Here is an 18,597-nt window from a genome sequence, read left to right as displayed (position 1 = left end):
AATGACACTAAGCTTATAAACATACACTACAGTTTAATAAGTGTGGGACAAAATGCAGAAATATTTCTAGTTTAGGTCACTGACAAAGCAGTCATTCGGTGTTTTATTGCTGAAAGATGCACAGAGCAATGATTTAATTGAACTAAATATCTTAGCTCACACTTGTGTGCATGATGCTGCCCCCATGTGGTAGTTTGAGTAGTTGCAAAATGACAACTAAAACTATATTGTTTTTGAATGAACAGTGAATGTATTAAATTCAAATTAAAACACAAACACACGTCCATTTGCTTGTCAATGTGGACAAAAGTGCCTATATTCAAGTGGATGTGGTTAAAAATAAATAATTAAAATAAAATCATTCTGAAATTGACTTAATACGAAAACACTTATTTTTGTTTGAGCACCTAAAAATGTCCCAACAGCATTAACTCCAGCAGAGACTATATTATGCATCATATCATCATATTAAATGTAAATGTAAAAGCTGTAAAACCAGCAAAATCTTTTACTGTAACACATTGTATGTAATCCTTATATTAAGGAAAGTATTTCATTGCTCTAATGGAATACTAAAAGCATGATTTGACAGTAAAGGTGCACTATTTAAAATATAATTAATAAACAAATTTCCCTTGATGTTTTATGACTTATAAAGCAGATGAAAATGTGTTTGTGACATGCTCCATTGTAATACAATGTGAATACATGATCAAGTTCAGTAAAGGGATCAATAGGAACAAAACAATGGTGATGATGGTAATGAAAACAGGTTTAGAGTGAAGGCTATTATGTTACGATGTTCGTGTTGCCCTCTTTATCTGCCACACAGAAGCAGAACTTACTTTTGGTTTCGTGCGAGGGAGCGCCAGGGTGAGGGAAGGAGGCGCCTGCAAGCTGGAGCATGGGAGCAGAGCCAGTTTGAGCATCTGACAGAGGGTGGACAAAGGACAGGGTGGGGGAAAAAGAAAAAGGGAGAGAGAGGTGGATGAAGGATGGACAGTCATGGCAGGTGGGTGGTGCTTAAGCTATTCCACACAAAAGATCAAGGGTGACAAGACAACATAAAGTAGCATAAGTAGCATAAAGCTAATCACAGTGCACTGAGCATTTATGACCACTAGGAGGCGATACACACAACATGAGTATACAGTACAGTCCGGGCAACACGGGTATCTCTACCATTAAACAGCACTGATTATACAATAGTGTTACAATAGTGACACTTTGAAACAAATGTTAGTTTCAAAGTTTTATATAAAACAGGAGATAAAGAGCTTGGTTCCAAAACGTGATAAACACCATAAAAAAGCTACCATCAAAATCAGTATTGTATTAGGTAAGTATTAAAAAGTAAATTCTTAATTTTACGCAAAATCCGATATCCGCCGAGTTATTCTGTCGTCTTTTCTCCCTTTTTTTCCCAAAACGCAATAAACACCACTCCTTCTCTGCAGAATCTAATAAATCCGCCCAACAAATCACAGCGCACCATTCCACGCATTGTAAACAACAATGGTGGTGTGTTAAATACACACAAAATCCTTGTTTTACTCATCTACTTTGCCATCAAAATCGAATAATTTACATGAGAAGCACTAGGTAAAGGTAAAATGCCAGCAGTTCCTTGTTCTCACACAATAGCATCAAGCTTCTGTCATGCTAACACATTGACCACAGGGGTTTTTCTTATGAAAAACTTTCCATTATTTTACTTGAAGTCAGAAAATCGAGCGAACCAAACCATTTTACAGCTAATCGCGGTCAAAAAAGTTCAGCGACGACGTCCCATGATAACAGCAGCAATGACAGTGTTCTTAATATGACAAAGTAAGTGTTTTGATTAATGTCATTAATGTTTATTTTTTAATCAGTGTATACCACTAGTCAACTTAATGAATATAACATGGCAAATATTATATATTTATTCATTAGATTTATAACATTTTGTAAAAAAATTAACTTGCGATGGATTTATTGCATTTTGCTGATTTTTTTTTAATAATAAATCTTTGAAATTCTAATTATGGATTTGATTTTTTTATGTTATTATAACCTAAAGATGCTATGTGAAAGTTTGTATATAAAAAAAATGTGGTTTACATCTTGTCAATTTCTTGGTATAGAAAACACATTTTTACAGAAATTAGTCAAAATGTATTTATTGCGTTTTGGAACCAAACTCTTCAGATATACTGTTAATAAAAATGAACAAAAACATCTTTCTAAAAAAAAAAAAAAATGGAAAGCCCATTTGGTGAACTTTATGCACCCCTTAAATAGTCAACATACTGTTCCAAAAAGTACTGTTAAGAAAGTTGCTGTTTGTTCTGAGAAGAGCTCTAAAATAGTTTGCAGATGGAGATTTCTTTGTAACCTAATAAAATAATATTTATAAATTGAAAGTGTAGTTTCCAAATGCATTTGGGGACCCTGTAAAAAGCTGTGAGAGGACCCGACAACATCTCCACTAATAAAACGGGGGAGACTATTAACCCACCTCTTTATCTTTAACTTAAAATAGCTCAAATTTTTAGACCAATCATGTCATTTGAGGGGAATGTGAAATTCACACACAAGAACAAAGAGTATGTTTTAAAATCAACTTTAAGAGGTGACTTTTTTTAGAAGCAAGCCATACTTGAAAAACAAAGACAGCAAACCAAGCGCTGATTTGGTTTGCAACAGAACACTGAACAACTGTGAATAACTTTAGCTTGCCTTTTGGCCACAAGTTTCATTAAGTGTGAAACTATTTTTGCCATTTTTTCTTGCCTTGTGACTACTTAGTATAATGTTATTAAGGATCAAACTTAAGTTGATATTTGCTTTCAAAAGGCTGACAAATATTAAGATGGCAATATTTATAGCTACATCACCCTGCCCTAACCCTAACACAATTATCTAAAGACAAAAATCACACAAAAACTATGCTGGCAATACTTGCGATACTAAACTGAAAGAGAAAAGTGTGAATGGGGAGATGGGAATTTACGCGGCTGTTTAAACCAACCTTCTGATTCCACTTTAGCTAATTCGACCATTCGTTACCAATTTTCTTAGTTTACAAAGGAATGTGCATTTGGTGTAAACTGGACAACCATGAGGCAGTGGAACCAGAGGTGTGAAATCTAAAACCCATTTGCTCTTAACTTACTTATGGTGGAAAGATGCAGATCTCCTGCTTAAAAGAATGCTTTTCTGCCATTTCAAAACAAGAGTGCAAGTGAGATGATGATAGTTTTGGATGTTTAAGGGAGTGGCACATCTGAGGTCAAAGGTGAGGAGGAATAGTGTGGTTGCAATGTGTCTTACTGGTGACAGGTGTAGCGTTGTTGGGGGTGTCTGCCCTCAGGTACTGGGTGGTCTGGGTGGAAGGCTGAGACAGTCCCTGGGAGCTTCCACTGTCACTAACGCTGAAAGTGAGGTACAGATGGAAATTGATTGCTTTTTGGAAATTAACCTTTTTTTAGTTTCACCCCCCTTCTTTTACAGCCGTTTGCTCAGGCAGTGCCTGTAAAGTATTAAACACTGAATGGATAATATTCTTAACATGGGCTGAAATTAAGTTGCAAAGCATGTTTTATCTACAACTTCAAAAAACAACCAAAGACAACATGTTCCTTTAAAATGCATGCATATGTTGAGATTTATTGAAATATAATGTAGAAATACAGCATGCATATTCTCTAGGTACTTGTGTCTGTATATAAGAAACTGACAAGAGGGTAAAAGCATGTCTGGTAAAATGGCGAATGGCAACAGCTGCGATAGTAGGATCTGTCAGTAACGGATTTAAGGCGGTGCTTTATAATGGGTCAGTTTACATTTATGCATTTGGCAGAAAATGTATCCGAAGCGACTTACAGTGCATTACAAAGTCCACATTTTATCAGTATGCGTGTTCCCTGAAGTTTGAACCAAATACATTTATGGTGCAAAATGCTCTACTAATTGTGTTAAAGGAAATGCACCAGCTAAAAGAAATTTCAGCAAACCATATCTAACCATAGGAAACAAACACATTTTTATGTTCTAAAACAGACCAGGCTTTCAGCTTTAAACACATTCCTTTCTATAAAAAAATACTTTTTTCTTCCTTTACATCTTTTAAAGGTGTGTAAGGTTTTAGATGGCCCTGAACTCCAGTGCTTTGAGAAACTGTGTAAGTGCTGTGTAATTGTCCTAATTAAAGTCATTAGTCACTAGGTCCAAAGGTTAAACACTTAAACACCTAAAAATGCTACAGCTTTATCTACAACTTCAAAAAACACTAAAATTTAATGTTGTGGATGCATCAACATTATTATTAAATTCTAGGCTCTAGTCCACATCCTGGGTTGTGGAGCAAAAAGGACCTTGCACCAGTAAAGGGAGTCTGAACAGGTCATACTTCTTAGATTGAAATATTGGAGTAGATAAGTGGAGCTATGCGCTTAGGCTTTGAAGGACAGCTGATCTACCACTCTTCCATAACGGTGCAACAGACAAATTTAAGGAAAAAAAGGGACAGAAAAAAAAATTTGGAATTAACTAGTGACACCTGATAAGATGCCACCCATGGAAGCCATTATGACCATTATTAACAAGCAGACTATTGATAACAAGCAGACAGTTTTAGTACTGTCTGAACACACACACACACCTGTCATCCATTTCCACTCTTTTCATGCTGTGCAGGTGTAACACAGCAAGGATGATGGCCACCAGGAATATGACAATGCAGCACACACAGACACTGATGTAGAAAACACGTGTGGAAGTGGTAGGAGCATTCGAACTGCTTGCTGAGGACAAAAAGAAAAATAGCAGATGTTACAAGAACATTTATTCAGAATAAAAACTGCATTTACTAAATGACAGACTGCAGATACTTACGGTCTATTCTTTGTATGGTTGTGTTTGGGAAGGGCAAAGTTTTAGGGGGTTCTGGCTGCTCAATTCCTGTGAAATGAAGCCAAAAAGGGGGGAAAAAAAATCAATGTGGATTTAGTATTATTACTAAATGTTAGAGCAGATTTTGCAATGTGTTATTGAAGGACATTACATTTTCCATTTAGGACCATTTATTTAGAATTGTCCATACATTTGGGTACATACATGTCAACTAGTTGGTCTCATTTAGGTTTAGTTTGGCAATTTGTCAAGGCAGTAAAATCTCACTCCTTCCAAACAAAGTGTAAGACACACAATATCTTTCTGGGAAATGCACACATTCGTTGACCCAGTTCTTCCAAGGGAGAGAAAAATTTGGGCACACAAAAACATCCAACACCTAATCATGTGCTTTGAATAAGCAGAGAATAAATTCATTGGCCATTTCCTCTTGGGAAGCATATGACAGGTAGCTTGTGTTATTATTCTGTTTGCGTGTTAAATCCCCAGAAACAGTGATCTGGCAAATCTGCAAAACTAACAGCTTTACTGTAGAAGAACTGGGAAAATACGCTCAGATTGTCAGATGAAGGAAAAAATATATCATACTTCGGTAGCACATTTTCCTGCGTTTGAAGTTGAGCACTGTAAAGTTGTTGGCTGGCGTTGTCAGGTTCAACTGCACTGTTAACACAGCCTCTCCATCGGCCTTACCAGAACAGAACAGGTCCACTCTAAATACTAAACATACAAAAACACCAAATGTGATCACACTCATTTTTACATTAAACATAGTAAATGATAGGGTTGGCACAGTTCACAAAGCCCACGGTTAGGTTCGTATCACGGTTTTAGGTTCTTAGTCCAGGCAAAATAGCGTTTTACGACAGACTAATTGTAAAAGAATTTTTTTCAGCACAGATCATTTCTATGAGGTGTCCAGAACAACATACTAAAAGTCCTTAGAAATCCTAGTTGAGGAAATATGTTAATTTCTCATCAATCCGAAATGTGTGCCAATAAGGCCAGACTACAATACACCCCAATGGGGCTATTTTTTCCTTTACTCCTATCAAAATGAAACTTTACACAATGAAAGTACCCATGAAAAGTAATTTTTTTTGTATTACAAGTTGCTTTGAAAATTAATTTTAATATGCAAATGAGCTATACACTAATCGAATATGCCCAAAATACATCCAAAAGTAACTTTTTGGTATTACAAGTTTCTTTTGAAATGAATTTGAATATCCACATGAGCTTTACACTTATTTAATATGTCCTAATTTGCATAGGCAGAAACATCATTCATATGTATGATAAATATATCGGCCCAATGTTCATCCAATCATCCTGCTGCTTTTAGACTGGCCTCTAACCTGAAAAGTTCCTGGCTTGGTAGTTCCTGCCAGCTGTATAACCCCCGCCGGTATAATCTTCAGGGTCACGGAGGAACACAAGCCTCCCCACCACAACAAGGTAGCAACAGAAGGGGAGGCCTTTTTTGGTGTTTTTGGTGATTTTGTTTTTACATCTTTTTTTAAATCCAGCCTGGATCCTCAACCCCTTCTCTGTGTCTCTTGGTTCTGGCACCTCCTATATCAGTTCCTGGTTTGTTCTTTGCTTAGTTCTTCCCCTCTGGGTCATATTCATCTTATAAATAAGGCAACTGTGAGTTTGTACAGCTATTACCACAACATTCTCCACAAATGTTAGTGCAAGGGGGTCCATGTTTTTTGCATGTGCATCTCTTTGTGCTGCAGTCTTTCTTGCAACTACAGTGGACGTAACTATCAACTACAAAAGTGCAGCAGTAAGTAAACATGATTTTAAATGGTATGGATCAATGTTTCTGCGTATGTAATGATTGAGCTGAAGTTTAGAGCTGCTGTGTGCATCATGCCATCCAGAACTGAAGCCCGGAAAATGCCGCTATAAAGTATAATGTGGTTATAATGTAACGCTATAGCCTATAATGTAAGTGAGCATCTTATTTATGCATTTAATTTTTTCAATTCAAGTTTATTTATATATAGCGCTTTTCACAATTTGGTACCTTTTAGACCTATGCATTGCGTATGTGTTTAGTCATAGCAGTGATTAACAATCCCTACTGAAAAATTCAGCTAAGACCAGCATAAGCTGGTAACTGGTTTTTGCTGATTTAAGGTGGCAGTAGCTGGTTTAAGCTGGTCCTCCCAGCCTGGGAAAAAATTGACATGGGGTTGGCTCGTTACACTGCTTGGCTGATCTGTCATTATTGGCATTAATCTCCCATCCAAAACATGGCACCCCCAAGGTTTTGGGTCCATAGGTTCACTTCCCCCTTTCCACTTCATAATTTGGTAAAAGACCCAACGACTATGGAACTTTGCAGCTGCTGACGTTGGAGGGAGAGATTGAGTTCTGAGTTACTTTAATAACGAATTGCCTGTATCTTAGCATGTCCAGTGATTCATCCTTTTGCCCCCATACAGTGATACCAGAGCATTTTCACCTGCAATGATGATACCTTTTCCCACATTTTCCTGTGACTGGCTAAACACCTTTATTGGTGTTATTTAGTGTCATTCTTTACTTTTTTCAGTGCCATCCCTTTCCTATGCCAAATAGACGAGATGTAGAATTACAGCCTCAAAATGAGTGGGGTTGGATTGTTTGAAGAGCTCGATGTGTCATCTTGAATGGAAAAAGTCTGAAATCATTTAGTTGGTTTTAAATAAAAATCTATAATACGGTAGGGTTTTCGTTCCCTGATTAAAATGTAAGTATGGAAAACAATCAATTACACATTCTTAAAAAAAATGTAAATGTAAATTCAGAAACATAAGAGGATTTTATATAAACTGTTTCAGCACTGACCCATAATAGTGCCCCAACAAAATAAATGGCCAATTGCACTGCATTGTAATGAATGTATTTTGCAATGCAATTTTTTTACCCATATCAGTGCTGCAAGGAAACCTCAGGTACATTTATGCTGTTATACTAGTGACCTTAAGAAAAAAGGAATCAGTCTTTCTTGTTTTGTTAATGCATTTACTGTGTTGATCTATTTTCTAACTTAACATGCATTTAAATTGTACAGATTTTGCTAGTGCTGCAATTCAGATTGCTTTAGTGAGGCAACTTTATCAGATGAATATAACCCAGAGGGGAAGAACCAAGTAAAGAACAAACCAGGAAATGATATGGGGGTGCCCGAACCAAAAGCCACAGAGAAGGGGTTGAGGATCCAGGCTGGATAAAAAACAAAAAATGTAAAAACACAAACACACAAAAAAAACACAACCCTCCCCTTCTGTTCAGGCTTGTGTTCCTCCGTGACCCTGAAGATTATACCGGCAGGGGTTAAACAGCTGGCAGGAACTACCAAGCCAGGCAGTTTTCAGGTTAGAGGCCAGTTTAAAAGCAGCAGATGATTGGATGAACATTGAGCCGATATATTTATCATACATATGAATGATGTTTCTGCCTATGCAAATTAGGACATATTAAATAAGTGTAAAGCTCATGTGGATATTCAAATTCATTTCAAAAGAAACTTGTAATACCAAAACGTTACTTTTGGGTGTATTTTGGGCATATTCGATTAGTGTATAGCTCATTTGCATATTAAATGTAATTTTCAAAGCAACTTGTAATACAAAAAAAATTACTTTTCATGGGTACTTTCATTGTGTAAAGTTTCATTTTGATAGGAGTAAAGGAAAAAATAGCCCCATTGGGGTGTATTGTAGTCTGGCCTTATTGGCACACATTTCGGATTGATGAGAAATTAACATATTTCCTCAACTAGGATTTCTAAGGACTTTTAGTATGTTGTTCTGGACACCTCATAGAAATGATCTGTGCTGAAAAAAATTCTTTTACAATTACTTCTATTTTTTGCTCCAAAATGAGTTAGTTTGCCTGGACTATCTGTACGGTTCTTGATGTTCTTTTTTCTTTTAATAGTTAACAATCCGGAAATTTACTTCAGCATGTGATATATAGCTTAATTATCCACAATTTAGGATACAGTGTAACCTGAACTGACACATTATTGGGACGATCTATGAGGAAAGCAAGAGAGAAGACATTGATGACATGCTTTTCATTTATTTGACAAATTAAGGAGAATGTGTATTGCTATCTCTACAGGAACGTATGTGCCTTTTCAGCACACACAGATTGAACTTTAAGCACCCAAAAATTAACTTGCATTTATCAAACTGCCAACTTCAGTGTAGCTTCAAGCCTCGTTTACTTGACGCGTCCACACGAGCACGAGGGTGCGCGTGGCAAAAATGATGTCAACGTGGAGTGGGCGGTTGAGCACGTCAAATAACAAAAAGCACAAGTTCCAGGCGAATCTGGCCAAGCATGAGGTCTCATCACACTGGCACCCAGTCTGTGCGTCAAGTATAAACACCTCCACAAACGGACAAGGTGCGCACACAGTCAGCCGAGGTAGTGCTGTGGAACCAGATGAAAGTATACAAGGCTTCAGGTAACATACGGACATGTGGGTACATTACGCATACGTCGAACTGTGCGGCATAGACACGCTTCAAACTGAGACAAGCGGACCGAATGGTTTGGAGGTTTTTTTATGTACCGTGCGACCCCTAGTAAATGAGTAAAGTTATAAATACTTTATTCATTTGAACCATATGAAATTAAAATAGGATTTTCGTGACTTTTACTTCATGTCTGTTAGCCTTGATTGAAGCAACTTATATACTTGTAGGGCTACGCTGATTAATCGTGCAAATGCGCGTTTTCTCAATGAATGAATTTGAATGAATTATGGTGAAATGCCGCCACATCCAAAAGCCAGGGGGCGCTCTCGTGTAGAAACGCCATTTGTGCCACAGAAGAAGTAGCATACCAAACCCTATTCCAGGAAATGTCTAAAGGAATATTTATATCGGTGTTCTTCAGATTGTTTCAGGTATTTTCATGATAATAAAAATATTTTGAATGATTGTGTTTGGCGAGTGTTGCTTTTTTAAATGCACATTATAAACGACTCAAACTCATAGTGATTTTAGATTGATAAGGACTTCCTACTGATCACAGAGCCGTGGTACACGCACAAGCTGTGCATGAAACACAGAATCGGAGCCTTGCGATTCAGTATCGATTTTAAGCAGGTCTTTTTAATGGGGAACGCGATGTATCGGCACAGCCCTATATACTTGCAGCAGATTTTATTTCTTTTCATAAATATGAATCACTAAGATATTACATTGTTTTTATCCAATCAAATGCTGCGTAGAACTCATATGTCCCGGACACGCTTCTGTGTGAACGCAAACAGGTCCGTAAATTTTCTGGGATCGTCCCCGTAAAGAGGACCTAGTAAGATACACGAAAAACCCTCTGTGTGAACAAGAAGCCGAAACAATGCCGTAATGGGCGTGTCGTAGTGAGGATGCGCGTGTCATAGCAACATGAAGTTGGTTCAACATGAGAGATTTACATGCAGATCAACATTCACAACGAGAAACGTCAGCAAACTAGACTGACGCAGATATCAGGTAGATTAGCTCAGCATAAAGATAATTCAGAGATAATTCAGCAGCATAAAAAAACATTGCGTCACATGCTCATTTGAGCTTATAATAAACAAAAATGCCTGCGCGTCATCCCAACAAGATATATCGTTCAGCTCCTCAAAACGGGGGTTTTAAATGCATATTAACAATCACGATGAGAAATGTCTGCAAACTGGATTAAAGCAGAGATCAGGGAGCTCTGCAAATATCCACTATGAAGCTGAGATCATTCACCAGCATAGAACGGCGTGTCACGCGCTCCTTTATAGTCTGTCTTATCATAACCAAAAATGCACGCGAGTGGTTTCTGGAGAGAGAAATAATAATAAATAATATGCAAACTTCAGACGCTGCGTAGAAAAAAAGTGCAGGACTTTAAACAGGTCACGTGTGTTTCCGGGACCTTGCAGATTCCGGCAAATCATTGGCAGTGTGAATGAAAAAAAAAAATCAAGCACACAATGCGCATGTTAATGTGAAACTATGATGCTAAAAATTATAACTATAACGCAACCTATCGTCAAGAAAGCCCGCTATCGGCCATATGTCTGACAGTCGTCGACACACGATCGTCTATCGGCACAATCCTACTTTATAGTCAAACTGTCCTATCGTCAACGTGTGAGATCGCTGATAAACAATATCATCAGGGGACAAAGCAAGTTATTAACTTATTTATACACTAATTTTATCTGACAAGCCACTGGATTGGTTAAAAAACACAGAAGAGGCAAACATTAGGGCTGGACCAGAATATTCGAATATTCGTTCCGTAGGGTTGACATTCAATTTTCAGTTTTGAGATTCAAATATATATTATAAATATTTTTTTTCAGCGTTAATGCAGAGCTTTTGCCAAGGAGGAAGTGCGCTTCCTGCTCCCGCTCTATAGGTGGCGCAGGGAGAACAACATCCATAGCCAACATCCACCAAACGCCACCAGTAGAAGATCGCCTCGAACGGAAAGCGCGCTTCCTGCTTTGGCATTCACGCTAATAGCGTTGTAAATAACGTTCAGTTTCTTGCAAAAACAGATTAATTTGCTTCACAAGACGTCAATATGTCACACGGAGTTATGGGGGATTAGTTTTGTATTGGATATATATGCTTAAAGTGGCGGATCTGTTGACTTGCATGACAGAGCACTGAAGTTTCTCCAAAATATCTTCTTTATTGTTCCACTGATGAAAAAAACATATTGGATGGTGTAAGTGTTAGTAAATAAACTTGATTTTGAAAGTATGCTACCATTTTACAGTTTGTTGAACTTCGTTCATTTATTTTCGTTGTTTTATTTAAATGGCCTACCCTTTACGTTGTCAGTAATAATTACTGTGCTGCTAATTTCTGATACGGGAGTGTTTGTTAGAAAAATGTTAGGCTACATTATTAAAAGTATTGCTCTTGTGTTTTGTTTCACTAATGCTGTTCTCGCAGGACGTGTGAGGCACACCGCTTCCGGCTTGCGCTGTTCTGTAGTTTATCAAAAGATTATTAATTCTAAACGTGTCACATGTCCATTTTGCACGAAAAAAAAAAGGCACTACACTCCCTTGGGTCCGCAGCAAACACATCCGCCACATAATAAAACTGTAGACAGACAGACAGACAGACTGACAGACACACACGCACAGAGAGATTCCTGCCTTTATTAAAGAGAAAAATATGTTCAGCCCCTCCTTTCGAAGCTTTGAATATTCGATCTGATTTCTACTAGAGCTTCGAAGCTCAAAAAATGGTATTCGAAACAGCCCTAGCAAACATAGCTAAAAAAAAAAAACATGTGACCGCAACCATTACTCCATTAGAGCACGTGTCCAAAGCAGCTGGCAACATAGTTACTCCTGACCAAAACCTTCAAAGGACCACACAGAGTCAACTACTACTGCAAATAATTGTCATTAATCTAAACAGTCATTGATGATGCCTAATATCATAGCCTAGCAGCACAGCCCTCACATTTAACATCACAATATGATCAATACCTGTTTAACTGCATGACAAACATTAACAAAAACATCCAGAGCTAAAGCCGATCTTTTACTAATTGTTATAGACATAAACTATATCTACATTTACGCCTTTGGTAGTAGCTTTTATCCAAAGCAAATTATGCATTCAAGCTATACCTCTTTTAATCTGTATGGCAGGTATAAGGAACCCACAACCTTATGTGCGGCTAACGTAACGCTCTACCAACTGAGCTACAGGAACACCCATATTTGTGAAAAGGACCAGGATGTTTATTTCACGCACCCGAGCGGCTGCGAGGGACCTCTCCCTGGGCAGAGATGTTGCTCTGAGGTTGATCCATGGCTGATGTGTTTTCTACCTGAAACCCCAACCTGTAATCCACCTGTGAAGAAAGTAGTAGAAGGAAGATTAATTTTACATTGCATGGTGCCAATGTCTTCCTATATTGCATGTCTTTACAATGAGTATCGCATGATGCGTAAATAAGTGTTAAATACAAAACGTGAATATAAGCACAATTCCACTGCACATGTGCACACAGGTATTTTTGGGATCAGATTGAGAAAATACTACAAATCACATGTTTACATTTTATTAAAAAAAAAAAAAAAAATACTATAGTATAGAAAACATGACTGTAGTATGAAATTAATAACTTTCTCACAACATCTTTTCTTTCATCAAACATTCAGAATGTAACTAGCTACAATTTGGTTACAATTTCCTGTCATCTGAAGTACAAATGTCCCACTTAAGAAAATAATAAATACATGATTTCTATGACGCAGCCCTACCTCACAGAAAACAGGAAAAGGCATTGCAACATGAGTTTTAAACATGATGAATAATGTTAACCTTGCTGCTGGAATGCCAAGTGAAATGCAGGCTGTTGGTATCACTGGGCACAGGCAGAATGAAGGACAGGGCATAAAGATTCACCACATCATCCCTCACATAGTATAGCTCGGCATCAAGACCTGCAGAGAAAAAGGACAGAGTTTAAACCAAGTTTCCAAGTTTCACACCACCATCCTTCCTCAAGTGAGACAACAGTTATGTGCTCATATGAACTTCCTATTTCACCATCAAAATATCGTATGTGCCTATTTAGGCCTAATGATTTCTACAGGACTTGAAAATATATTATGGTGCTTAAAGGTACCATGGCAACAACACATCATACCAGAGAGGAATAAAACAGACATACACTCTTTCAGTATGGTAAGTAATATGCATCTCTTTATGCATCCATCTTTCTATACATGCACCTATCTTTATATAAGCATCTATTTGTCGTGTGTGTGTGTGTGTGTGTGTGTGTGTGTGTGTGTGTGTGTGTGTGTGTGTGTGTGTGTGTGTGTGTGTGTGTGTGTGTGTGTGTGTGTGTGTGTGTCTGTGCACGCCTCTCTCTCTCTGTGTGTGTGTATCACATGTATCCTCACCTTTTTTCACCTCAAGTACCTGAATAACCCCTGACAGACTAGAAATGTGTACCATTTTACTTAAATTACAATGGTTTCTAAAGGAACAGACTGCATAAATGTGAAAAAAAATCACAGTCATTGTTGTATAATTATAACCATTTGACAGTCTTAATCCTTAGGCTAAACAAAGCAAAGTCTTTCATGTAAAACCATGTACCCCTGGTTATATCACTATATTGTATTGTAAAGAACGGGCAAGTCAGCCACTAAAACAGGATTACAATTTCCAAACAGAATGACATAAGTACAACCTCAAGGGTTCATGCTAAGACTGTGGAATGCTTTCCCTTAAGTCTATGGTACCTATGAAATTACCAAGGCTGCAGCCCAAGTGTTGACCACAGTTCATTCCTCTCTCCTCCCCCATTCCATTTAGAACCACGCAAAAAGGTTTTCCTCTTCAACAGAGGGCTGTAACTCAGCCATCACCTCCACCTTACTAAAAATGAAAAGTGGAGTATGTTTACGTTAAAGGTCTTCACCTTCTATTGCCAAAGAAAAACAACTCTGCTCCACCCAACATGGCCCCCATTTTCTAATACCTCAGGCTAGAGACACTGTAATCTAAACACAGTTTTATACATTCCCGAGATAGACTCGACCTGAAAGCCTTTCTCTCCAATGCAGCACAGCATACCTGTGCTCTCAATTTTAACGCTTTCATCCTGAAATAAACAACCAGAGAGATAGGCAATGCTGCCGAGCTTAAGGCTGAGGTCGCAAGTGGAGCCGGATTCTCATACAAATGAGGCTCGGGGAAGTGTGAAGTTAACTGACAGCTGAAATCTCTCACCATGCCCCAGGGCAACCTTATCATGACTTGAAGACCCTGCCAAGGCTGTCTGGAGCCAGTCTGAAAGGGGTCTGCTCAAACAGAGGGGGGAAGGGGCATTAACCCCTTCTTAAAACACACAAATAAAACCAATATTAATAATAATATAAATAATATTTTGGTTGAAGTTTTACAAACGTTACATGCATTAAAGGCTTATTGCACTATTTGAGTTAACGTTTATTAACCTCTCATTAATTTTGCCACTCTGATTGAATTTAATCTTTAATTGCAGATTGCAGGTTACGACAATACAGTTTACACGTATCCTAAACATTGCAATCTGATTAAAATGTTTGTTTACATGTACATTATATATAATCCAATCCAAACCAAACATCTGCACAGGCGCACAGCCAGGGTTACCAGATTTGCTTATCAAAACCAAAACAATGGACATTCAAAACTAGCCCAAAAGCATCCTAATGATATAAATAAATTAAATAAAGGTTTTTATTATGAAGGGAAAACAAAATCTAAACACACATGCCCTGTGTGAAAAAGTGCTAGCCCCCTAAACCTAATAACTGGTTGGGCCACCCTTAGCAGCAACAACTGCAATCAAGCATTTGCCAAAACTTGCAATAAATCTACAGTGCTGTGGAGGAATTTTGGCCCACTCATCTTTGCAGAATTATTGTAATTCAGCCACAATGGAGGGTTTGAGCATGAATCACCTTTTTAAGGTCATGCCACAGCATCTCAATAGGATTGAGGTCAGGACTTTGACTAGACCACTCCAAAGTCTTTTATTTTGTTTTTCTTCAGCCATTCAGAGATGGACTTCCTGGTGTGTTTTGGATCATTGTCCTGCTGCAGAACCCAAGTTCGCTTCAGATTGAGATTACAAACAGATGGCTGGACATTGTCCTTCAGGATTTTTGGTAGACAGCAGAATTCATGGTTCCATTTATCACAGCAAATCTTCCAGGTCCTGAAGCAGCAAAACAGCCGCAGACTATCACACTACCACCACCATATTTTACTGTTGGTATGATGTTCTTTTTCTGAAATGCTGTGTTAAGTGATTTGATTGCAAACAGGTGTGGCAGTAATCAGGCTTGAGTGTGGCTAGAGAAACTGAACTTAAATGTGATAAACCACAGTTATGTTTTAACAGCAGGAGCAAGCACTTTTTTACACAAGGCCATGCATGTTTTTTCTATTTTGTTATTCTTTCATAATAAAAACCTTAATTTAAAAAATGCATGTTGTGTTTACCTTTGTTATCTTTGATTAATATTTTAATTTGTTTGATGATCTGAAACAAAAAAATAATAAAAAAAAAAATCAGGAAGGGGCCAACACTTTCACACCACTGTATCTCTGGAAAAATGTACAAAGTCTAAGTTGAGTTGAAGAAAGTTATTCTTAAGAAGTTTTCGGATATAGGCAAACAAAACACACTTTTGTAAGGGTATGATGCCATTTTATTGCTTTATGTAACGTAATAAAAGACATGAATGCTGCAGAATGTACAGCGAGTGACCCTGTTACCTTAACAATTCGTGTCGCCATTGCCTTGCTATTGCATTTTTCTGTGACGAGAATGTGCACAAAGTAATTTTGCATCCAATTGAGAAAATACTATGATTAACGCATTTACATGCATACTTTTCTGAGCCATCAAAACGATTACAAACAAATTATTTGGTTGCATGTAAACAAACCTAATGGGTCCTTCCAGTCTAAACAAATATCCTGCCTAAAATAATAAATCAGAGAGCTTTGAGTGTCTGATGAGATTTACTAGACACATACAGGCAGACTTGAGAGTAATTGCGGTGTGGTTCATACTGCTTTGATATGCCTCATAAACACTGCTATGTAAGCAGAGATGAGAATGGCAATGAAATCTCAGGCCCTTTAAGGAAGTTGCAGACTAACAAGTCTTGGTTTGATTATGGAGCCCACAGAACAGGTGGATGAAGAATGCGTTGAAGATCGTCGATCAAGTATGCACAACCCTCTGACCAGAATGAAAAGCAGAAAGAAAAGCTAAAAGAAAGCAAAAGGTTGTATGAAAATGGTTTAAACTAATGATTTACCAAACAAATGTATTAAACCATTCAGTATACGCAGATTGTGACTTTGTAGGGACAATTTTAACCTCTTTTTCTATTTTAAGTTTCCTTACATGGAACATCAAATCACCAATTACAAGATACATTTTATACATATACCATGTTATTACAAACTTTATCCCAAAAAAACACACTTCTCTCCCTCAACAACATATAAGTTCCCATGGACGATTAATACTAAAAGATAGTTATAATAAATAATAATAATAATCATAACAACAATAATAATAACAACCATAATAATAACAATAATAATAATAATAATAATAATAATAATAATTATAATAATGATGTAACATCAATAGCTAGCAGATAAAAAGGGGTGCCACACCTTGTCAAAGGTCTATAAAGAACCAGTAAGTGAGAGTCTGATCTTTTCCAGTTTAATGCAACTGAACACCTCCTTTAGCCATGCATCAAGAGAAGAGGGGTTAGTCACATGCATTCATTTGAAAAGGATGAGACATCTTGCTAGTAAAGTAGTAAAAGCTAAAGCCTTTTGGACCGTTACGGGTGGACTGGCATCAACTGCTAGCCCAAAAATGGCCAAAAGTGGATTTGTCTCAAGGTCTATGGTGGAGGCATCTTCTAAAGTTTTTAATATTTTTGTCCAATAATCAGATCATTTGGGGCAGTCCCCTAACATGTGGATCAAATCTGCTGGTGACTGTTTACACCCATTAAATCTCATGCATCGCTGACAGAAGGATATATTTTAGCAAGTCTAGCATTAGTGTAGTAAACCCTGTGTAGAATCTTACACTGTAAAAGCCTATGTCTTGCGCATATATATGAGGCATGTATGAGCTCTTAACCTCTTTTTCTAATGCATAAGTAACAAGGTTGTTTCAAAAGACCTGTGGTTAACCTTAGTGCTTCAGGAAAAAAAGGCTCTCAACCATGGTTTCCGCTTACTTCAAAACCAAACCTTTACAAAGCAATCTGGGGGGGGGGGGTTAATGTCTTTTTATATAGCTTCAAAACTCCTTTCATGGTTGAATTGCTCGCACTATTCTTAAAAACCAAAGAAAAAAACATGTCTACAGGGCAAGAACTCTATAAAGCATTATATTGGTAGCTCTTGCTTGAAGACCTTCACAAAGCTTTGTATTTCTGAATTTTCCCTAAACCAGCCAATGCAAAAGACACATGACTCATAAAAGTGGCGAAAATGGCATAGAAGAACTAAGGATCTGAATGTCCGTTTCAACCAACAGGGTTCTGTGCGTTTCCACTGCATAAAAAGTGATTCCAATACAGGCCAGAAAAATAATCCAGACAAAAAAGCTTACTGATGGGGAACCAGAAGCATGTTAAGGTGTGGTGGTTATTAAAGAAAATCTCCACTCTGCATCAAGTAACGTTTCCAAAACATCTTGCTTCATTAGCTGATGTCATTCCATCACTGTGTGACACTGGGATAGTGCCCTTTTTGAACAAGTCAATCATTATAACTGAGGGTACTCAGCCCAACTAAATTTCAGGTTCTTTGCCCCAACATTTGGGGAAATATGCAAGTTATCTTTCATTATTTAGATTGTTCTGATAATTATGTTTAAATTGCTTATACAAATTCTGCTTAACATCCAGCCATTGCTCTATGGTGGTTATGTGACTCCTGTAAAACTGTGAAAATGTACTACGTAACTACTTCAAAGCAGAGTAAGAATTTGTGGTTTTTAAGCTGTGGTCCGGGATTCAAAGAAAACAAGGCTTTTCTATGTAGTTGTTGCATGTTGCAGCAACACTATGTAGTTTTTTTACCTTTAAATAATGTCTCTAAAATTATTTCAGTGATAGAACAA

At 37.5% G+C, this 18,597-nt stretch overlaps 1 protein-coding gene across 2 annotated transcripts in view; it reads right to left on the bottom strand.

Moving 5' to 3' along the window:
* ryk (receptor like tyrosine kinase) overlaps positions 1–18,597 on the bottom strand; it is a 71,519-nt gene that overhangs the window by 24,612 nt on the left and 28,310 nt on the right. Inside the window, exons 2-8 of one of the 2 annotated variants that reach the window (XM_065240928.2) lie at positions 13,248–13,369; positions 12,675–12,774; positions 5,485–5,616; positions 4,879–4,944; positions 4,646–4,787; positions 3,316–3,416; positions 846–929 (exon numbers count right to left, since the gene is read on the bottom strand). In XM_065240928.2, coding sequence (XP_065097000.1) covers positions 846–929; positions 3,316–3,416; positions 4,646–4,787; positions 4,879–4,944; positions 5,485–5,616; positions 12,675–12,774; positions 13,248–13,369 — 747 coding nt within the window. The remainder of the gene's footprint in view (positions 1–845; positions 930–3,315; positions 3,417–4,645; positions 4,788–4,878; positions 4,945–5,484; positions 5,617–12,674; positions 12,775–13,247; positions 13,370–18,597) is intronic. The other variant, XM_065240933.2, reaches the window with a different exon arrangement.

This window comes from Paramisgurnus dabryanus, chromosome 7 (assembly GCF_030506205.2).
Source record: "Paramisgurnus dabryanus chromosome 7, PD_genome_1.1, whole genome shotgun sequence".
NCBI classification, from domain to species: Eukaryota; Metazoa; Chordata; class Actinopteri; order Cypriniformes; family Cobitidae; genus Paramisgurnus; species Paramisgurnus dabryanus.
Note: the sequence above shows the minus strand (reverse complement) of the source record. Positions and strands in the feature narration are given on the sequence as shown.